The sequence below is a fragment of the Physella acuta genome, unplaced genomic scaffold (genome assembly GCF_028476545.2).
Source record: "Physella acuta isolate Inbredline_101_S28 unplaced genomic scaffold, ASM2847654v3 ptg000578l, whole genome shotgun sequence".
NCBI classification, from domain to species: domain Eukaryota; kingdom Metazoa; phylum Mollusca; class Gastropoda; family Physidae; genus Physella; species Physella acuta.
The window spans coordinates 402,533-426,812 of record NW_026732097.1 but is presented as its reverse complement, the minus strand read 5'-3'; the positions used below and the strand labels follow the sequence as shown (position 1 = coordinate 426,812).

Here is a 24,280-nt window from a genome sequence, read left to right as displayed (position 1 = left end):
TTGAAAGAGTCTAAACAGAGTTGGCATCAAACCTCGAGTCTAAACAGAGTTGCCATCAAACCTCGAGTCTAAACAGAGTTGGCATCAAACCTCGAGTCTAAACAGAGTTGCCATCAAACCTCGAGTCTAAACAGAGTTGGCATCACACCTCGAGTCTAAACAGAGTCAAACCTCGAGTCTAAACAGAGTTGGCATCAAACCTCGAGTCTAAACAGAGTTGCCATCAAACCTCGAGTCTAAACAGAGTTGGCATCACACCTCGAGTCTAAACAGAGTCAAACCTCGAGTCTAAACAGAGTTGGCATCAAACCTCGAGTCTAAACAGAGTTGGCATCAAACCTCGAGTCTAAACAGAGTTGACATCAAACCTCGAGTCTAAACAGAGTTGGCATCAAACCTCGTGTCTAAACAGAGTTGGCATCAAACCTCGAGTCTAAACAGAGTTGACATCAAACCTCGAGTCTAAACAGAGTTGCCATCAAACCTCGAGTCTAAACAGAGTTGGCATCAAACCTCGAGTCTAAACAGAGTCAAACCTCGAGTCTAAACAGAGTTGGCATCAAACCTCGAGTCTAAACAGAGTTGGCATCAAACCTCGAGTCTAAACAGAGTTGACATCAAACCTCGAGTCTAAACAGAGTTGGCATCAAACCTCGAGTCTAAACAGAGTTGACATCAAACCTCGAGTCTAAACAGAGTTGCCATCAAACCTCGAGTCTAAACAGAGTTGGCATCAAACCTCGAGTCTAAACAGAGTTGGCATCAAACCTCGTGTCTAAACAGAGTTGGCATCAAACCTCGAGTCTAAACAGAGTTGCCATCAAACCTCGAGTCTAAACAGAGTTGCCATCAAACCTCGAGTCTAAACAGAGTTGGCATCAAACCTCGAGTCTAAACAGAGTTGGCATCAAACCTCGAGTCTAAACAGAGTTGGCATCAAACCTCGAGTCTAAACAGAGTTGGCATCAAACCTCGAGTCTAAACAGAGTTGGCATCAAACCTCGAGTCTAAACAGAGTTGCCATCAAACCTCGAGTCTAAACAGAGTTGGCATCAAACCTCGTTTCTAAACAGAGTTGGCATCAAACCTCGAGTCTAAACAGAGTTGACATCAAACCTCGAGTCTAAACAGAGTTGCCATCAAACCTCGAGTCTAAACAGAGTTGGCATCAAACCTCGAGTCTAAACTGAGTTGGCATCAAACCTCGAGTCTAAACAGAGTTGCCATCAAACCTCGAGTCTAAACAGAGTTGGCATCAAACCTCGTTTCTAAACAGAGTTGCCATCAAACCTCGAGTCTAAACAGAGTTGGCATCAAACCTCCTTGCTTCTCTGGCTCTGCAGTGTCTTGAGCCTCTCTCTCCTGGAGCCGCTGAAGCGGTTGAGCGAAAGGCTTCGGTTGTGTTTGATCTCGGAGATGTTGCCTTTGATTTTGTCGGACCGCCGGCCCCTGACTAGAGAGACGAGGCTCGGTTTCTTCCCGCTGGAGGTTTTTCTCTTCGGCGTCTGGCTCTCGTTGCCGCTGCTGTTGCCTTGTTCTTGGTCGGATGTTGACGGAGGGCGCTGGACGTAGACGTCGTTGGTTTGGACTGGGATGGGAAATGGGAGCAAGTTGGCCGCCATGGATGGGATGACCATGGGAGTCATTTCGTATTCCTGTGGAGGTAGGTAGCTGGTGGTCATGTCCTGATCGGGTGGGTACTGATAATACGGGTACCACGTGGTCGGTGGGTGGTAGTCTTGGTGGGAGGGGTTGGATGCCAGATAGCGAGACCGAGAGTCGCGGTTGCTGACTAAAATCCGGTGGTGTTTGCTGGCAGCGACGGGCACCGCCGGAAGCGATTCTCGTTTCTTTAAGAACCCGCCCCGGGGCTGGGGGTGGTGGGTCATCTCCGAGTGGTGCCGGACCATCCCCAGCTCCTCGGGTGCCGGCTCGAGGTAAGACTTCATGTCGTGGTAGGCGTCAATGTAGTCGTCTTCTTCTTCCTCGTGAACGGTGGGCGCGTCTCGATGAACCGAGGCCACAAAATCTTTTTCCGTCCCTGAAGCCGGTAAATTCGAGTCGTTATCCGGGTTGAACACCTCGGATTTCGCCAGTGGGATCAAGCTATGTTTTAATAAATTATTCCTAATCAAGTTTGTAACATATTCAGAATCATTTATTGCATTTAAACCGTCTTTTAGTTCTGCGGTTAGAAGTCGGCCGTCCTTTCTGTTTTGATAAAATGACGTAATGGGATAGGCGGATCCTTCGCTAAAAATAGATTTAGTTTCCAGCGGTACTTTTGTGTAGAAGATGGAATCGCTTTGTGAACGGGTATTCGTTTGGGAATTTGTGTTGCTAGTATCGCGGGTTTTGGGGTCTACAGAACTGTCTCGCGGCTGAGGTTCAGGCACGTAGATATGATTGACGTGGCCTACTTTTCTGCCGTTATTGAATGTCGACTCATTTGGATTGTTTGTCAAGACCACGGGATCTAGTTTCTGTTCTGGTCGAGTGTCGATATCAGTATCGTTTGCCGATTTACCAGCGAGTCGAGAGTTCACTTGGTATCGATACATACGATTTTTCTGCTGTAGAGCAACGTTCGAGATTTTCGCCGCGTACTGATCCTCGCTGTCGCTCTCGTTGTTGCTGCTGTTGTTGTGGCTGTTGCTGCTGTTGTGGCTGTCGCTGTTGTAGCTTTTGGTACTCTCGTGCTTACACCCGTAGGGGTTGGACCTGGAGCACGGCACGGAGAAGGTGAAGGTCTTCGGTCCTGCGCGGTCGTCAGCAGAGCGCGGGGTGGAGGCGCAGCTCCAGTGTCTGCCCTTCTCGGCGTCTTCCTCGGTAGGGGACAGGCTGTCTTTGACGGGATTCGTTCCCGCTTCCAGCTTGGTGAAAGGTATCTGGTGGACGTCTAGGACCAGGTTCTGGATGGTGTCGGTTCTTGGTGGGCGGGGCTCGTGGTATTCTTTGAAGCTGTTTGAATGTGCGCTGGAATCTCTGGGTAGAGGGAGAGTAATAAGAATATCACGTGTATAAGTATATATTTTCACTAGAGAAAAAGCAAGTTTGTAAATATACATGTTTAAATAGGTTGTTACTTTTTAGAAAACCACTGTGCAGAAAAGTAACAATAGTAGGTCGTGTGTGGTCAACAAAGAAATACAAAAGTCCTATTTGACATACGTTTAAATTATAGTCTATTAAAAACTTTGTATTTCTGTAGGACTTTTAAAGTCTTTACCATTGTCCTCGAAAACATAAGGTTCTAAATGACAATTAATAAACTCCTAAGATTCTTACAATTCTAAACTATTACGACTGTCAATCAGAGAGATTAATCAGAAATCTCATATTTTTAGAGTGATTCCAATGTAATTTTAAACTTTCTACTGTTTGTCACAACCTTTTTACCCTTGCCAAAGTGGTGCCAAATCGTATTGTGTTTAAATAATCGACAGAAGTAAAGTGATACAATAAGTCTATTCACCCAAAGACAATGAGGTCAGTTATGACTTTTTTACGTTTCAGAAAGTGAAATAAATGATAAGAGTATAGCTTCTATATGCGACATCAACTTTACTCAGTTGCCAATATTTTGAAACGCTTTAAAGTCAATGTGAAAGGAAGTTTAAATGATCCCAAAGTAAGCAAATCTTTGTTTAATCTAAAATGTTGTGTTACCTAACAGTAGATAAACTTATTACTACACAGCTATTGGACTTAATCCACAAAATGTATGTTACGACGGAATATCCAGATATATAATGAATGGTTTTAAAAATGATAGATTTCACTTTAGACTTAGAGATCCATTAGGCAGATGATGTAGAGTTCATGTTATATGACTGGCATATGCATGGTGTGGACAGCACTATGCCCAGCCGCCTTTACTTTCCCCAGCGTAAGTCAGGTACCCATTAAAGCTGGGTGGACTCGTGGACGTCCTTCTAGATCCGAACTCGAGACCCTCAGGATGGCAGCCAAATACTCTATAGTTCGACGACGCCATACCTTATGAATGGTATTCTACAAAAATTACTAACAGCTAAACAAAAAAATTATAATGGCTATCATGAAAGAATGTCAATTGTTATCTATAAAAGTTCTCATTGCTTTATCGCAAGATTTAGATGACATTGTTTAAGTCGTCATATACACCAGAAAGTAACCCACCCTGGGAGCCCGAAGGGGGCGTCAATGTTGGGGTGGTTGTACGTCTCCCTCCGCTTGCCGCCGCCCACGTAAGTCTCCGGTTGGACGCTGAACGAGCTCTCCGCCTCGCTGCTGTTGATCTGGTCTTCCAGCGAGGACTCCTTGATGACCCCCTGGTTCCAGATCGGGCTAGAGTTGTAGCCCTTGCGGCTGCCGCGTAGGTTATCGTCCCTGCCACGTCGCTCCCCGCCAGGCCGCGGGCTGAAGCTACAAACAACGATGGCGTTACATCAACGTATTGTATTTATAAAACAAAGTTTCTCATAGTTGAGACATACATATAACTGTATCGCATATAATCAGAGAATAAGAAATTAAATATTCAAAACATGAAATAAAAATAAAATATATATATAATATAATGAAAAATTATATATATATATATATATATATATATATATATATATATATATATATATATATATATATATATATATATATATATATATATTTATTTATTTATATATATATATATATATATATATATATATATATATATATATATATATATATATATATATATATATATATATATATATGTTTATATAATATTAAAAAAATTATATGTATATATACATACATATATTATATATATATACATAATATAATGAAAAAATTATATATATATATATATATATATATATATATATATATATATATATATATATATATATATATATATGGTGTATATAGAGTAGTGTTGCTCACTTACGCCCCGTCTCCCCTAATCCTGTGAGAGTCCCTACGTGTGAGCGAATACTCGTCTACATCAGATGGACACTGTGACGTGGCACTGGCCACAGATTCTTTCCTCGTCTGCTCCCCGCTCCCGTGCACCGTGGCTGTGAGAAAACAAAACTATGACACATTCAATAATACTCTACCTGTAGTCAGGTTCTACAAATGGTCATAGTTTAACTACAGTCGTCTATTACTTATAGTTAAAATTTAACTTTTTTAATAAATTACCTGTAGTCACGATTTACATATAATTAAAGTTTATTTAAAGTAATAATTTAAATATAGTCATGACATTACTACATAATCAATCAGAAAATATACTTGTAAAACTAGCCTGAATTTACTAGTAAAATCAAGCTTCCAACATCACCATTGACCGACCATTCAAATTCTAGCTTGGACCTCAAGACCTGAATAAACCAAGTTACCACTAGCATAAGTAGTGACCTAACATTACCACAGTAGCCTGGACCCCTACCCGCTAGTAAACCTAAGCTGTACGTGTTCTAGCATTCCTTGAACTCGAACGTAAATTACACCAAGCTACTACCATCACCTATGATTCACCATTCCCTCTGTATCCTAGACCTCTAGACTCTAGACTTAATTAAACAGCAACTATCAACGCAACCCCTAATTAAACTAAACTGCCACTAACATCACCATTTATCTACCATTCCCTAAGTAGCATAGACCTCTAGACCTAATTCCTGTAGCCTGGACCTCTAGACCTAATTCCTGTAGCCTGGACCTCTAGACCTAATTCCTGTAGCCTGGACCTCTAGTAGACCTAATTCCTGTAGCCTGGACCTCTAGACCTAATTCCTGTAGCCTGGACCTCTAGACCTAATTCCTGTAGCCTGGACCTCTAGACCTAATTCCTGTAGCCTGGACCTCTAGACCTAATTCCTGTAGCCTGGACCTCTAGACCTAATTCCTGTAGCCTGGACCTCTAGACCTAATTCCTGTATCTGGACCTCTAGACCTAATTCCTGTAGCCTGGACCTCTAGACCTAATTCCTGTAGCCTGGACCTCTAGACCTAATTCCTGTAGCCTGGACCTCTAGACCTAATTCCTGTAGCCTGGACCTCTAGACCTAATTCCTGTAGCCTGGACCTCTAGACCTAATTCCTGTAGCCTGGACCTCTAGACCTAATTCCTGTATCTGGACCTCTAGACCTAATTCCTGTAGCCTGGACCTCTAGACCTAATTCCTGTAGCCTGGACCTCTAGACCTAATTCCTGTATCTGGACCTCTAGACCTAATTCCTGTAGCCTGGACCTCTAGACCTAATTCCTGTAGCCTGGACCTCTAGACCTAATTCCTGTATCTGGACCTCTAGACCTAATTCCTGTATCTGGACCTCTAGACCTAATTCCTGTAGCCTGGACCTCTAGACCTAATTCCTGTAGCCTGGACCTCTAGACCTAATTCCTGTAGCCTGGACCTCTAGACCTAATTCCTGTAGCCTGGACCTCTAGACCTAATTCCTGTAGCCTGGACCTCTAGACCTAATTCCTGTAGCCTGGACCTCTAGACCTAATTCCTGTAGCCTGGACCTCTAGACCTAATTCCTGTAGCCTGGACCTCTAGACCTAATTCCTGTAGCCTGGACCTCTAGACCTAATTCCTGTATCTGGACCTCTAGACCTAATTCCTGTAGCCTGGACCTCTAGACCTAATTCCTGTAGCCTGGACCTCTAGACCTAATTCCTGTAGCCTGGACCTCTAGACCTAATTCCTGTAGCCTGGACCTCTAGACCTAATTCCTGTAGCCTGGACCTCTAGACCTAATTCCTGTAGCCTGGACCTCTAGACCTAATTCCTGTATCTGGACCTCTAGACCTAATTCCTGTAGCCTGGACCTCTAGACCTAATTCCTGTAGCCTGGACCTCTAGACCTAATTCCTGTATCTGGACCTCTAGACCTAATTCCTGTAGCCTGGACCTCTAGACCTAATTCCTGTAGCCTGGACCTCTAGACCTAATTCCTGTATCTGGACCTCTAGACCTAATTCCTGTATCTGGACCTCTAGACCTAATTCCTGTAGCCTGGACCTCTAGACCTAATTCCTGTAGCCTGGACCTCTAGACCTAATTCCTGTAGCCTGGACCTCTAGACCTAATTCCTGTAGCCTGGACCTCTAGACCTAATTCCTGTAGCCTGGACCTCTAGACCTAATTCCTGTAGCATAGACCTCTAGACCTAATTCCTGTAGCCTGGACCTCTAGACCTAATTCCTCTAGCCTGGACCTCTAGACCTAATTCCTGTAGCATAGACCTCTAGACCTAATTCCTGTAGCCTGGACCTCTAGACCTAATTCCTGTAGCCTAGACCTCTAGACCTAATTCCTGTAGCCTGGACCTCTAGACCTAATTCCTGTAGCCTGGACCTCTAGACCTAATTCCTGTAGCCTAGACCTCAAGACCTAATTAAACCAAGCACCCACCAACATCACCAATGACCTACCATTCCCTAAGTAGTCCTGACCTCTTGACCTTTTAACTTCCCACCAACATCACCAATGACCTACCATTCCCACTGTAGCCTGGACCTCTTGACCTTTAAAGCTCCCACAAACATCACCAATGACCTACCATTCCCTAAGTAGTCCTGACCTCTAGACCTTTAAACCAAGCTCCCACCAACATCACCAACGACCTACCATTCCCACCGCAACCTTGACCCGCCAGCATAGATGGCGTGCTGCTCCGTATGGGTGTCTGACCGCTGCTGACCTTTCTGCACCTCTTGTCTCCGTCCGACATGTTGGTGTCCATCTCGTGGATGTTGCCCTGGGACGCCCTAAACCCCCGGACATGCACGTCCTCGCCGCTATATTTGCGTAGTCTTTCTTCTAAAGAGAGCCGCCCGCCGCCTTCTAAAGCCTAGTTAGGGGGGAGAAATCTGAATGATTAATCAATAAAGGGAAGTAATTCAGCTTTTTTTTTAAAAAAATCATTTTTTTTTTTATTTTAAATCTACAATTCTAAGCTTAATTGTCAAGTTGTTAAGATATTTGTTAAATACAACTGGTAGCTGCAATTAAAGGGACGTAATTCAGATTTTTAAAATTTAAAAATAATTTTGTGATTTTTAAAATCTACAATTCTAAGCTTAGTTGTTAAGATATTTGTTAAATACAAATGGCAGCTGCAGTGAAGTTAATACAATCGGTAATAATACAGATAGTGTTAGTTACCTCACAAGTTAAAAACAGTTACAAAAACCATGCACCTTTCGACCCAAGGTCTTCGTCAGAACACAACAGAGTGGTTACAGGTTAGACAGAAAAGACAGTAACGCAATTTTGGACTTAGCTCGACAGTGTAAACCAGGGGTCGGCAACCTTTTGAGACTGAAGAGCCAAAATTTAGAATTTTCAAAATAATCCTAGTATTTAAAGAGTCACTAACATTTTTATTTCAGTATTTTATTATTTGATTAGGACTCGGTAAATAAATGTGAATTGTTATTTAAAATAATTAGCTCAGGTCAAATTAATGATTACCGACAGATAGGGAAATGCATTCTGAATTTTAAAAAATTTCATTCCACATTTAAGTACATTTGAAAAAGTCGGCACTTGGGCAGTGGCAAGCATTAAATTGTTGCCACTGTGCTGTAGGGCTGGGCCTGGTGTCCAAGCTGCTGTCAGCTGTCGGTTTACTTTCTACTGCACATATTACAACTGTTCTCTGATAAGTGTTTTAATTCAGTTTAAAGTTGTTTTTCTTTACATTATGATATTTAATATGAGTTTTGAAAATGAAATAATATAACTATTAATATTTGTGCAAGGAGCTGGAGAGCCGCATCTTCACAGCAAAAGAGCCGCATACGGCTCGCGAGCCGCAGGTTGCCGACCCCTGGTAATCACATCTTGTCTAAATGCCACGATATCCAAACTAATATTTAAGAGCTGTGGTTCACGAGAGTATTTACAATCGAAGGCTATTAGGGGCAGATCATTTGATTTTAAAATAATTTGAATCTAATGGGAGATAACGATGAAGAACTTGCTGTCTTCTGTAATATATGGTCACGGACGGCTGCTTTCACGAAGCAGACAATCGTCTTTCAGATATCGCGAGCTACTGATGGTGTTTTAATGCAAATATTTTTAGCCGTGTCGACGTTATTAATGAGAAATCACGAAAAAGAAAATGAAACAAATTTAAAAATATGTGTATAGCAACAAGCTTTTATACGCATATACAGTGCACAATTGATGCTGTAACGGTATTTTTGTATTTTTTTATTTCACCTCAGACATCCAATTTACAGTGTTAGTTTGCCTTGCATGTTCACTTTATTATTACAGTTTTCATCATCGGCTTGTGAGGACTGATACAGATTTACAATAGTAATACTTCTTTCTTACTTGTAGTCTACTTTCATTCATTTAAGATGGTTTTCTTATACATAGATCTAATACAAAACGTCTAATTACAATTTTTTTTTAAACCAACTGAGAATGCAAATGTGTAATTACATGAAGATTCAAGGTATTTAAAAAAATGCTTTTTTTTTTTTTCATTTGATTTTTTTTTTCATTTGAAGATTTTGTTCTAAACGACCTAAGCCACACATTGCTATTTCTTTCTTCAACCCTTTATTAATAAAATACAGATCGGCAAAGCAGTTAAGGTATGAGTTCATAAAATATGTTCAGAATTATAAAAATTGTAAAGATCACTAAGTAATATCTAACATTTGTAGTATGCAATTATAAAAACATGTTTTAAAAATAAAAAATATTTTAAATAACTTACTCTCTTGCGGAACAAACAACTAGACCATATTTATTAGGACAATTACTTCCCTTTACAACCAAACCAAAAGTAAGAAAAATAAACGTACTTACTTCCCTCTTGGGACGCTCGTGGTAATAAGACCGTCGCCTGTAGAGGAAAGGTTCCCTGGGCAGATCAGTTGTAGAGTTGCGTACACTGTCGTTACCCTGGTGGGATGGGACGGACCTGGAGTAGGACAGTGTCGAGTGGGTGGGACTTCCGTTTCCATCCTGGTGTTGGGTACATACATACATATAAATACAATATGTTTACAAGTATATAAATATATATATATATATATATATATATATATATATATATATATATATATATATATATATATATATATATATTTATATACATATATTTATATACATATATATATATTTATTTATTTATATTTTATATATTATTTATATATAACTATATATATATATATTATACATATATATATATATATATATATATATATATATATATATATATATGCATGTATGTGCTTGTGTGTGCGCGTGAGCATGTGCACTGTGCACATGCGGATGTGCACGTATGTGCATGTGTCCGACCTACCCATGCGTGTCTGGAGATGGAGTAGACGTCACGCTCCAAAAGTTCCAGCCTGGCCGCCAGACGACCGTACATGGAGTGCAGCTGGTAGATCATCTCCTCCCGGGTGTCCAGGATATCTGGATACAAACATTATATTTTTTGTGTGGAGGTAGATCGTGAGGTTTGTGTGATGGTTGTGGGGTATGGGGGGGGGGGGGAAGCGGGGGGGGGGGGGGGGGTAAGGAGTAGATTCTGAGGTTAGTGTGCTGGGTGTTAAAATGTCTTCACATAAGTTGGGTTTGGGGTGGGCGGGGTGGGGTGGGATGTAGTACAACCTGGGGTTAGTGTGTTGGGTGTGGGGTGGGGGTGGGTAAGGAGTAGATCCTGATGTTAGTATGTTGAGTGTTGTAGATGTCGTCACATAAGTTTGGTGGGGGCGGGGGGCATTTTAGACGTGGTTGGTGTGTGCTACTTGTGGTGGGAGGGTGGGGTGTGGGGTTCTGATAGATGTGACGATTGGCTACGGTGGGGGACAGAAGTGGGTGGATAGGGTTCACATTATGTGGGATAGGGAGGTGTAGCGACAGGTACAAACTTGTATTAGTCAGTGACACTAACATGAGCTATAGAGATTAGCACTGTCTACAGAGATAAACATTAGCTACAGGCAGTAGCAATTGCTATGTGCCATTTCCTATTTCACACCAGTGGCGTCGCTAGATCGGGTGTCACCCGGGTGCGGCGCTTCGTGGTGCGTGTGCCCCCCCCCCCCCGAAACAAAGTATATATCTATATCAATTACTAAATTTGTACTTAAATTATTAATGCGACAGGCAAAAAACATTTTTCTTCTGAAAATTTGGCATTTTTTTTTGCCTTGGTGTCACTCCCTTAAATGGTGTCACCCGGTGCGGCCTGCACCCCCCCCCCCCCCGCCCCGCCCTAGCTACGCCTCTGTTTCACACTGCCATTTTGCACTGCCTATAAATAGCACAAGCGTGCTGTGGTTAGTTTCTACTTTGTTTCATAACAAACAACATCTCTAGAAGATCTGTTCCACAGGTCTGGTACTTACCATCTTTCAGACTCTCTCCTTTCTTCTCAAACTTCATCTTGTGGATATACCTCAAGACAACACGGTGCATTATCGCCTGTTGGGTTGGGAGATCAGAAAAGAAAACATCACTTTACATCAATAACATATCCACATACTGCTTGATGCATGCTTTGAAAACGCTTATTTAAAATATATTGTTTGTACATTGAAAGTGTATGTGCAAATATTCTATTTTCCTAGAACAAAAGTTTTTTTTTAATAAAGCAATGACGTCATCAGTTTTAGCTTACCTTGTACTCAAGCTCATAGTGTTTGACGTCCTCTTTCTTCCATTCATTTCTGTCCTGGAACCGATTGGATATGGGAGGGGCGGTGGGATAGGGTATGGGGGCGGGGTGGAAAGAGATCATATATGTTATAATATAACCTGTTGGAAAACATAGTAACAAAAACAAAACAAAAACACACTAAAAGTTGGACCAGATTATAGGTATATTATTATATATAGACAGGTAAAGATATTGAGATATCACAATGTCCATATAGACTAGTACAGAAATAGTATCTGATGTACTCCTGGTAGACTATACACTTCCTAATATGGGCCTATTTATAAATCCCGATTTCTCTAACTGTCAGTGTATGTGTTTGGATAGAAACAACATGTTTAGGCCACCCACCCTGTGCACCATAGCTACGCCCCTGATGTCACCAACAGAAACAACCTGTTTAGGCCATCCACCCTGTGCACCATAGCTACGCCCCTGATGTCACCAACAGAAACAACCTGTTTAGACCACCCACCCTGTGCACCATAGCTACGCCCCTGATGTCACCAACAGAAACAACCTGTTTAGGCCATCCACCCTGTGCACCATAGCTACGCCCCTGATGTCACCAACAGAAACAACCTGTTTAGACCACCCACCCTGTGCACCATAGCTACGCCCCTGATGTCACCAACAGAAACAACCTGTTTAGACCACCCACCCTGTGCACCATAGCTACGCCCCTGATGACGCCAACAGAAACAAAGTAGAGATGTAATTATCCATGACGAGTCTAAAAACCGCTGAGGCAATAAACCAAATAAATTATGTACAGCTTAGTCAATATGCCGGCAATAAAATTCCTCCGATAATGCGAGTTGTTTGAGGCAATTAGTACATCCAGCCGTGAGGTTATGAATGTTATTCTTTAAACTAAACAGCGAAAAATACGGTGATTGTGTAACTGTTGCATTGAATTTTTTTAGCATTGCGTATATACACAGTTTTTAATTTAGTAGTAGGTCTAACAGTGAGTATTAAGAAACCGTTTTAGTTTGGTTTTGGAACAATTTAACATCTCTCAACAAGCAAGGAGTTTCGATCCGATAAAATGCTAACGACAAACTCAACCCCATTTGCAAAGAAATGATATCACAAAAATCACTATCAGAGAACTAACCATACCATTTAAACAAAGACATTCTTAGACTTGCCTTGGCTCAATGTATTCAAAGTACTTATCACGTTATGATATAAAAGTATTTGAAGAACTAACCACATTATAAAATTCAACTATTTCCAAAACTTAATACCTTATCATACAAGAACATTTAAAGAATTTACCACATCATAAAATGCAACAATTTCTAGAACTTACCACCTTTAATACAATACAATTTGAAGAATTTACCACATCATAAAATGCAACAATTTCTAGAACTTACCACCTTTAATACAATACAATTTGAAGAATTTACCACATCATAAAATGCAACTATTTCTAGAACTTACCACCTTTAAAACAATACAATTTGAAGAATTTACCACATTATAAAATGCAACAATTTCTAGAACTTACCACCTCACAACAGACACAGTCCCTGAACCAGCGGAACAGACGCAGGATAGACTTGGGGGTGGGGATAATGTTGAAGGGGATGGGCAGGGTGGTGCCTTGCTCTATGAAGGAGATCCAAAGTTTGGCCCGGGCAAACTTCCACTCACTGTCCTCGCTTTTCTGAAAGGAGGGTGGGGTGGGGGGGGGGCGTTGAGAAATGTTCAAAGTTATAATAGTCACAAATTATAAAATATCGCCGTAGTAAAGACATGTGGACTCTATTTCTTCAGTGCGTTTGATGATCTACTTAACCTTTAAAGCCTAAAATTTAACGTAATACAAGGAAAGTGAAAGTAGGTTAAACGAAACAAATGTTGAAGAGAACAGTTTAAATGAGGTAAACGCGAAAGAATATAACGAAGCAATTAATTTGAGAGCTTGGCTGTGAGATTTACTGTATCTGTTTAGTTCTAGTTGGGTGTGTAAGCCATTGTGAACATAAAGTTCTCAAATTTCTCATGAACAAATTGAATGTTAACAAAGTGTTTCCAGTCGACATTGTTACATGCTAAATTTTATAAACAACAATGCTGAAGGTTTCACGATAACCCACTGGTGTTTAACGCTAACAGTGCATCGGTCTACTGAATTGACTTCATTGTAAACATAATTATAAGGCTTTTAATACATTTTTACATGATAAAAGATTTTATTTTAAAAAAATGTCTTTCATAATACATGAAAACATGTTCTACTAACATTTGTGTATTCTCTGGAGTCTTAAATCAAGTCAAAAAATATTTCCAGTGAGCACTGACCTGATGAGCATGTTGATGAGCACTCACCTGAATATCCTCAAACGTGTTGCTCATCATGGCGATGAGCATGTTGATGAGCACTCACCTGAATATCCTCAAACGTGTTGCTCATCATGGCGATGAGCATGTTGATGAGCACTAACCTGAATGTCCTCAAACGTGTTGCTCATCATGGCGATGAGCATGTTGATGAGCACTCACCTGAATGTCCTCAAACGTGTTGCTCATCATGGCGATGAGCATGTTGATGAGTACTCACCTGAATGTCCTCAAACGTGTTGCTCATCATGGCGATGAGCATGTTGATGAGTACTCACCTGAATGTCCTCAAACGTGTTGCTCATCATGGCGATGAGCATGTTGATGAGTACTCACCTGAATGTCCTCAAACGTGTTGCTCATCATGGCGATGAGCATGTTGATGAGTACTCACCTGGATATCCTCAAACGTGTTGCTCATCATGGCGATGAGCATGTTGATGAGTACTCACCTGAATGTCCTCAAACGTGTTGCTCATCATGGCGATGAGCATGTTGATGAGTACTCACCTGAATGTCCTCAAACGTGTTGCTCATCATGGCGATGAGCATGTTGATGAGTACTCACCTGAATGTCCTCAAACGTGTTGCTCATCATGGCGATGAGCATGTTGATGAGTACGACCACGGCGCCCAGGATGTAGACGCCGTACAGGATGTAGCCCACCACCTCCACGACCTTCAACTTGACACTGTCTGGGATCTCCCCGTCCTTGCCGCTGCTCGCCTCCCCCTCCTGCACCTGGTCCTCAATGGCCGGTGCCACGGAGACGCCCATGCCGAAAGCCGCCCAGAATAGGGTGCCAGTGGTCTCTAGTAGGCTGAGGTAAGGACAGGTTGATTAGTGCAAGGACAGGTTGATTAGTGCAAGGGCAGGTTAATTGGTGCAGGGGTAAGGACAGGTTGATTAGTGTAAGGACAGGTTGATTAGTGTAAGGACAGGTTGATTAGTGTAAGGACAGGTTGATTAGTGTAGAGGTAAGGACAGGTTGATTAGTGTAAGGACAGGTTGATTAGTGCAGGGACAGGTTGATTAGTGCAGGGGTAAGGACAGGTTGATTAGTGCAGGGACAGGTTGATTAGTGTAGGGACAGGTTGATTAGTGCAGGGACAGGTTGATTAATGCAGGGGTAAGTACAGGTTGATTAAAGCAGGGACAGGTTGATAAGTGCAGGGACAGGTTGATTAGTGCAGGGGTAAGGGCAGGTTGATTAGTGTAGAGGTAAGGACAGGTTGATTAGTGTAAGGACAGGTTGATTAGTGTAGGGACAGGTTGATTAGTGCAGGGACAGGTTGATTAGAGCAGGGGTAAGTACAGGTTGATTAAAGCAGGGACAGGTTGATAAGTGCAGGGACAGGTTGATTAGTGCAGGGGTAAGGGCAGGTTGATTAGTGTAGAGGTAAGGACAGGTTGATTAGTGTAAGGACAGGTTGGTTAGTGTAGGGACAGGTTGATTAGTGCAGGGACAGGTTGATTAGAGCAGGGGTAAGTACAGGTTGATTAAAGCAGGGACAGGTTGATAAGTGCAGGGACAGGTTGATTAGTGCAGGGGTAAGGACAGGTTGATTAGTGCAGGGACAGGTTGATTAGTGCAGGGGTAAGTGTGATGACGCAAGATTACGTCAGACATGTTTAGCAGATATAGGTTAGCAGAAACAGACTATAGGCCTAGTTGGTTGGTTAGAGAGGCCAATGGGCGCACAGAGCTGACCGGTCACGTGGGACGGTCAGCTGACCACTGAGGCGTGGGTCAGTAGAGCGATAGGCCAGGAGTTGATAGGTAGCTAGCGAGGAGAGAAGGTGTTAGGTAGTGGTTGGAGACGGTTGTAATTTGCAGAGCTACGGAACAGTTAGTTAGTGTTAGGATTGGTCATGGGAGTGCGTAGTAGTAGGTAGCATGTGGTATGAACAGTCAGTAGTAGAAGTAAATAGTACAGTGTAGATCAGTTAGGTAGAAACTTGAACATATATATCATTTTAATAAAGAACAATTATAGTTGAACTTGAACTGTGTGTTGTTGGATTCATTCGTTCCGGCCTCTCTTAAAACCCCCACCCTCACAACTGGTGGAGCGCGGGTCGAGTACAGGAAAGACAGTATATCGGGTTACTCATGACGGAGTACATCTGGTGTACAGCTTTCTTCAACTCAACACAACAGCGGGTTTCTTCAACCGGAACGAGTTTGGATTAACAACACAAGGAAACAGTCTACATGTCCAAAAAGATAAGTACCTTCCAAATTTTTTTTAAACGTTTGGTTTTAGACTCGTGCTGGATGTTTGGTACCAGCGGTTTTTCTGCCTCTTTCTTATCTGTTTCTTCAACCACACTACCCTTAAAAATGCCTCCATTGTACGAAGTGGGCACTAAAACTGAGCTTAAGTCAGGCCTAAAAGAGTCAGGTAGAATTGATAACTCGTTACTAGATATAAATGTTCAGAATACAGTCAAAGTGAAAAGCAATTCAAGAACTATTGAGGATCCAGATATTCTGGATGAATTGATTATTAGGCTTGGACAATACACGACAACAGAAAATCGAGACTGGTTATTAACTGTTAAAGAATTTGACGCAAAAACTCTAGATGATCCAGATGCTATGGAAGATTTGATCAATAGAATTGTAGATTATAAGGTAACCGGAGATCCAGATTCCTTGTTGACTGAAGAAGAATATGATGCAAAGATAGATGCCGAGTTAGCAGAGAAACAAAGAGAAGCAGAAACATATATTGCCGGAATTAAAGAAGAAACAGAAAGAATTCGTAAAGAAAGAGAAAAATTGAGAGAACTTTGCCAAGCCAAACAAGAAACGGTGCAAAGTTTAGATACTAATAATAACAACCAGACAGCCGAAACAACATTTTACTATTCCTACGATTCAGATTCAGATGACACGTTCAGTGAAGCAAGCGAAATACCTACAACAAAAAGTGAAACACAACATACACTCCAAAAACATAATACGGCAAATCACAACATTCAGATTAACTACAGTCAACAGAAACACAATTACAGTGTCAGATGCTACTATTGTAATAGAACAGGCCACAAACAAATAAATTGCAGAATACGATATTATGATAGACGCCAACAAGATGCACAACGCAACAGACCAAAATATAGACAGATTAATAGAATAGCATTTATGTCATCGTTTACAGAAGCCAGTAAAAGAACAGACACATTTACGTCAAAAATTAATAACAGATACGCCACAGCAATTAGGGACACACACTGCTCAACAGTGGCAGTACGTAACACATTCGTACAACACCACCAATACACAGGCAGAACACAACGTGTCCACAGTTCAAGAGGCAGCACATATGTTTGGCCAACAGCCATAGTCACCATAGCCACACCCTCAGCGTGTAAAACAGTTGAAGCAGCTGTTTTCAAAAACGGGCCATACGATATGATATTAGGCAACATTACAGGAGTGAAGCAATTTAATGTAGAATTCATGAGTCACAAGCAACAAATAAACAAGCAGCCCAGTATCCGGGACAAAGAACAAGTAGACACAAAAGTAGACGAATTGCATTTCAAAACGGACAAGTTGATAGAAAAAGTTAATGAGGTTATTGAAGATCATTCTAAAAAGACTACTGAGATTGGTGCAGTTGTTCTTAACTTAAGACTGCAGAACGACACAATCAGTAATAGATTGCTGAGATTAGAGAAATCAGTAAACAAGGAAGCAGAGGATTATGTAACAAGGAATTTGATAGCAGACAAACAGTACTGTTACTCCTGGTCAGCCTTAAACCAGGTGACCCCATCAACACACCTACACAAACACAAGTATAGTAATCATAGACCACGTGAAAGTTCGCAACACAATTGTCCACACCGAGCCCCGCCCTATCGGTCCTAGTGTGGTATATTAAGGCCTGGATAGAATTTGACCCGGAACGCCCCCACGAATGTTTTTGAACAACGGACTAAAGTCAAGTCGAGTTTTTTTTTTTCTGTTAATCTAAGTCGCCGAGAAATCGGCGTGAAGTCAAAGAAGTTATTTGAAGTCAGTCAAGTCAGTCAATAAGTTGTTGAAGTCGTAGTTGGAATCATAGTGACGTAGTTGAAGTCATGTTGCAGTCAAAGAAAAGTCTTTGAAGTTATAAAGTCGTTGAGGTCATAGAGAAGAATTGAAATCGTGAAGTCAAAGTGAAGTCTTTGAAGTCATAATGAAGTTGTTGAAGTCAAAGTGAATTATTTGAAGTCATATTGAAGTCGTTGAATTCAAAGTGAAGTCTTTGAAGTCATATTGAAGTCGTTGAAGTCAAGAAAAAGTCTTTGAAGTCAAAGTTAAGACGTTAAAGTCGTCGAAGTCTAAGTCAGTCAGTGAAGTCCTTTAAGTTGAATTGAAGTCGAAGTCAGTCAGAGAGGTCTAATTAAGTCAGTCGTCAGAGGAAATCAGTCGTTAAATTGAAGTCAGTCGAGTTACTGAAGTCAAAGTGAAATAAGTCAAGTTACTGAAGTCAAAAGTGAAGTCAGTCATTAAGTCAAGCAAGCCAGTTTAAGTCAAGGCAGAAGTCAGATAGTGAGAGCTGCTCCACTATATGATTGCGTGTTCAAATGTTATTTGAAACGGCACGATTAATTGTATACACTCACATGTCTATTCTTTTTGTGAAGCTATTTCTAAGCTCTAGTAGTGTTTACGTCTATTGAGTTTATTAGGCTTTACAGATTGTTGTTAGATTAGAGTGTACTGATTTTTTTATTTGGTTATATTTGTAATGTTATTTTTTCTTTAATGTTTGTTATGCCGCCAGACAAATGTTCAGCACGTTTAAATTTGGGATTGAGGTTTTTTTTTAATGGAAGGTACCTCTGTCTGAATACTTGTCTGCGCGGGCACTAAATTGGTCACATAAAGCCATTGCTCATGGTCTCGTAATACAATTTCAGACCCACCAGTGCTTATTCAGAATGAGACGAGATGAAGCAGACACTTCAAAGAATGCCGCCACCAGAAGCCCTGATTACGTTGAATTACCTGGACAGCGCACAGCCTGCTTAACAGAGAATTGCCTGGTCAAGACAGCGGACGCATCGCCACCGCTTCGCCCCCGCACTGGGGTTGAATAACAGACCGCCAGCTACGTACACCGACGTCGGCATATACAAAGGGTAGACGACCCATCGTCCAAGTTCCCAGCGACAGAATGTTACGTCATTGTTCACCAGCGCATCAGACAGCTCCAGTTCATCGTATAACCACTCTACGTGGACGTCTCAACCAGCGTTGAGTTTGTTGCGTCATCACATTGACCAACGAAAGTTACGCCTACACCCGCCTCACGGGAATTTACATCAAAACTCGCCACAACCCACCCACCACAGAGGAACGCCAGCAATTACATAACACATACACTTACACTGCTCGCAGAGCCCGTTCAACCAGTTACACATTCTACTAAGATTGGCTCAAGGCCAGTACACGACAACCTAGCCAGAACTGAGTTGCACATGATTGGATTCACACATAACATAACATAGACATACATTAGCAAGCAGAGACACCACAGACGTCAGGATACTTACACAAGAACTAGAACAATGACATTTTTTTTTCAGGAACACAGACACAAGATTTTATGTTTTTGTAAACTGTGCTGTCCCATTTTGTATTTGATTTACATGATTGATGTTAGGGATAGAATAGAGTAGTAAGATAGATAGTTGTTGATGTATTAGATTAGTAGTAGACGCTGAAAAATATAATTTGTCAGCTACAGAAAGGGAGGGAGATATGTGATGACGCAAGATTACGTCAGACATGTTTAGCAGATATAGGTTAGCAGAAACAGACTATAGGCCTAGTTGGTTGGTTAGAGAAGCCAATGGGCGCACAGGGCTGACCGGTCACGTGGGACGGTCAGCTGACCACTGAGGCGTGGGGCAGTAGAGCGATAGGCCAGGAGTTGATAGGTAGCTAGCGAGGAGAGAAGGTGTTAGGTAGTGGTTGGAGACGGTTGTAATTTGCAGAGCTACGGAACAGTTAGTTAGTGTTAGGATTGGTCATGGGAGTGCGTAGTAGTAGGTAGCATGTGGTATGAACAGTCAGTAGTAGAAGTAAATAGTACAGTGTAGATCAGTTAGGTAGAAACTTGAACATATATATCATTTTAATAAAGAACAATTATAGTTGAACTTGAACTGTGTGTTGTTGGATTCATTCGTTCCGGCCTCTCTTAAAACCCCCACCCTCACAGTAAGGACAGGTTGATTAGTGCAGGGACAGGTTGATTAGTGCAGGGACAGGTTGATTAGTGCAGGGACAGGTTGATTAGTGCAGGGACAGGTTGATTAGTGCAGGGACAGGTTGATTAGTGCAGGGACAGGTTGATTAGTGCAGGGACAGGTTGATTAGTGCAGGGGTAAGGACAGGTTGATTAGTGCAGGGACAGGTTGATTAGTGCAGGGACAGGTTGATTAGTGCAGGGACAGGTTGATTAGTGCAGGGGTAAGGACAGGTTGATTAGTGCAGGGACAGGTTGATTAGTGCAGGGGTAAGGACAGGTTGATTAGTGCAGGGACAGGTTGATTAGTGTAGGGACAGGTTGATTAGTGCAGGGGTAAGGACAGGTTGATTAGTGCAGGGACAGGTTGATTAGTGCAGGGGTAAGGACATGTTGATTAGTGCGGTATGGTCTGGTCGGGTGGCTAGAGTGTACTTGGGTACAAAGACGAAACAAGAGCAGAACTGAACAGTTAATGATTTTTTACCCTATAAAACTCACACCTGAATAAATTATTGTTACGTTTTTCAGTTAAAAAAAATACCGCCTTACAAAAGCCAATAGAAAATTGTTTGGATTGACACTCATTACATTAATTGTTGCACATGCCCACTCATCCAACAAATATTGCACATGCCCACTCATCCAACAAATATAGCACATAGCCACACATCCAACAAATGTTGCACATGGCCACACATCCAACAAATGTTGCACATGGCCACTTACCCTGAAAAGTGCACGTTCTTAGATATGCTGTACAAACTAGTCAGGCCACAAATGAAGGCGATCATGACGGTGAAGTAGATAAAGATGAACTTGCCCACGTCCTGAATGAAAACAAAAAGATTTAGTTGGGTAAACATGAACTTCTCCACGTTCTGAACCAGACATAATGGAAAACTTGTCTAAATATGAACTTCCTGAAGCCATAGAAAGTAGAGCCTATAGTATTGTGGTTATCATCAAGGCAGACGGTACCAGGCAGAAGGTCTTGAGGTTCTTGAACCCAGAGTGCAAGTTTCTGGGTCAGTACCTATTGTCTAACTGCATGGCAGGAGATTAAGTATCTTTTTACGATACTACAGTACATGATTAAACCCACCCCAACGTTCTTGCTAGCGGGCAGTGTGTGATTCACCACCTTCCCCCCCCACACACACATACCTGTAACATCCGGCCGTAGGATATCTGGAGCTGACCAAAGGTCTCGCTGGCCGGCAGGATGTGACCCCCCCCCCCCCCACCCACACACACACCTACCTGTAACATTCGGCCGTAGGATATCTGGAGCTGACCAAAGGTCTCGCTGGCCGGCAGGATGTGACCCCCCCCCTCCACACACCTACCTGTAACATCCGGCCGTAGGATATCTGTAGCTGACCAAAGGTCTCGCTGGCCGACAGGATGTGACCCCCCCCCCCCCCTCCACACACCTACCTGTAACATCCGGCCGTAGGATATCTGTAGCTGACCAAAGGTCTCGCTGGCCGGCAGGATGTAAGCGATCCTGGCAAAGCTCATGACGTTGGCCACAGAGAACAAAACCTTGGACAAGATCTGGGGGTTCAGTATGGAGTCGTCTGGGGAACAAAGAACAGCAGTTTATAGTACAGTCAGTCGTTCCGTCAAACGTTTCCGCCTGCCGGAATAGTATAGTTTTACAATCTCGTAGTTTTTATATGCTCCAACCCTGATGGCCGAAAGTCTTGAGTGTGACATAGATACTAATCTTTAGAGGACTTAACAAATTAACAAAATTAGAAGCTCAAACACACACACACACACATATGTATATATATATATATATATATATATATATATATATATATATATATATACACATTACTAAAGTAACGTAACCCTAACGTTGGCAATACTAGCATTCCATCTGTCCTAATTAAGAGAGGAAACGGCTGACTGAAGTTATTCTAGGTAATAGAAAAGACTCAGTTATGAAGAGAATTAAATATTCATCTTTCTGTCGCCATCGTGTATTGTAAGGCGAATCGTGCTATAAATAAATATGAATTCTAGTTGCAGGAACAATCAATAATTTCCGTTTAAACATTCAGGCCAATAGTTCATTACCCGCCAAGTGTTTCCACAGCAGTCTATCTTTAAGCTGTGCACATGGGCGAAGATCTAAGCTATGGTTGTATACTCCCCAATGAAAACAAATATCTGTTGTATTATTGGGGAAGGAGGGTTATCAATAGGAAAGATGGGGTGATACCCTACCAGAGGCAGAAGGAACTAGAAACCTTCTCTCCAGTCTCTCCGCAGATATATATATATATATATATATATATATATATATATATATATATATATATGTGTGTGTGTGTGTGTGTGTATTAGTAGACTGCTACACTCAATTTTAAATCAAACCATTTTAAAATTGGAAATTCAACCCTCAAACTGACTTTTGGCCTATACAATTTTTTATCTCATGTATTGTGAAAAGTTTAACTTCATATCTGGCAAGTCGGTGAAAAGAATATGAAACAGGGTGGTTTCATATGGGTAATGGTTTCGCGTGCTCGTTTTATTCTTATGTGTTGTTGTTTGTTTTTTTTTGTTTTTTTTTGTTTTATTAATTTTGAATAAATTTCTTTATATAACTATTCCATTCTTTAGTAAGCCTGTTTTAACAATAATTAAGAGAAGAAATAGTTTTCTACTTTGCTTGGTACATAAAGCTTTACGGGGACCCAATTTTATTAGGCTATTTATAGAGGAGCAATAAAACTTGGAAGTGGTTTGATGGTTAGCCTCTTTTTCACACAACTGCTCATGCAATTTTTTTTCTACGCTATAACGTGTGTTAGTTACTATAGAAACCTCCAGTCTATTAAATTACAAAAAAAATTAATCTTATTTTGGGTCGGATTTTGGCCCGATCCCACCACCCACCCCCACCCGGGTTCATGTGGTATAGTAGTTCCGCCCATGTACCCTACCATGACGACGCGTTTGTTGCTAGAAACAAACTTAGTTTTAAAACCCAAACAAGACTTTAAGCAGCGGAGAGGAGCTGAGTGCCGTATAAATGTTTAACTGTTGCCGTGTGTTGTTAGTGTTGTCGTTCTACCAAAACTTCGAGGGACCTGAGTTCGAATCCTGGTGATACTAATCTCATAGAACCGTGCATGTTCATATAAGATTACATCAGGGGTCTCCAAACTACGGCCCGCGGGCCGGATGCGGCCCGCGAAGTCATCTGATCCGGCCCGCGGAGATTTTTTTGTACAAGGAAAAATCGTTTGTTGGTGATGGCTGAGGAACGTTGCCCAGAAAAATCAAAGACATGCCTGGATGAAACTGGCCCCCGAACTGAAATTTGATAGTTAATGCGGCCCTAGGACTGAAAAGTTTGGAGACCCCTGGATTACATGATGTAAGACTGTAAAATATAGACGGGTGGCCTTACATAGTTATACAAACCGCCTAACATGTTATTGGCCAATGGCCATTCAATCATTTGAAAAAAATGAAAATCTCAACTATGCTATTGCTAATTGTTTTTTACTTTCTCGTATATATTTTTTACTTTCTCGTATATACGTAGTATAGAGAAAGTATTGTAATCGTGCAAAAAAAAATCGAGATTTTTACAAATCTCGACGTTTTACACCTCACTGATACGGAAAAACATAATTTTGCAATCTTGTCCGTATGTCTGTGTGTGTGTGTGTCTGTGTGTGTATCTGTGTGTCTGTGTGTCCGTGTGTAAACACGATAACTTGAGTACCGTTACAGCTAGGTTGATGAAATTTCATATATAAGTATTATATCAAAATCGTAGATCCGTATCAACTTTTGAGCGATTTCCGACAACCGGAAGTGGTACTTTTTCTACTTTGAATTTTTCAAAAGCCTATAACTTGAGTACTATTTCAGATAGATAAATGAAATTTCACATGTAAGTAAAAGATCTAATTCTCTACCTTCTGTTACATTTTGAGTAATTTCCGTTGACCGGAAGTAGTAA

General features: G+C 41.4%; 1 protein-coding gene across 1 annotated transcript; it reads right to left on the bottom strand.

Annotated features, from left to right (window-relative positions):
* Positions 1 to 1,245: 1,245 nt before the first annotated feature.
* Positions 1,246 to 23,743, bottom strand: LOC131946958 (uncharacterized). Its single transcript, XM_059308018.1, has 13 exons — positions 23,734 to 23,743; positions 21,727 to 21,869; positions 21,016 to 21,116; positions 14,600 to 14,852; positions 13,196 to 13,354; positions 11,638 to 11,691; positions 11,366 to 11,441; positions 10,312 to 10,427; positions 9,813 to 9,971; positions 7,611 to 7,833; positions 4,913 to 5,042; positions 4,162 to 4,407; positions 1,246 to 2,985 (listed from the first exon to the last, which is right to left on the bottom strand). Exons 1-13 carry the CDS (start codon positions 23,741 to 23,743, stop codon positions 1,314 to 1,316), a joined length of 3,342 nt encoding a protein of 1,113 aa, XP_059164001.1. The 3' UTR covers positions 1,246 to 1,313.
* Positions 23,744 to 24,280: the final 537 nt, after the last annotated feature.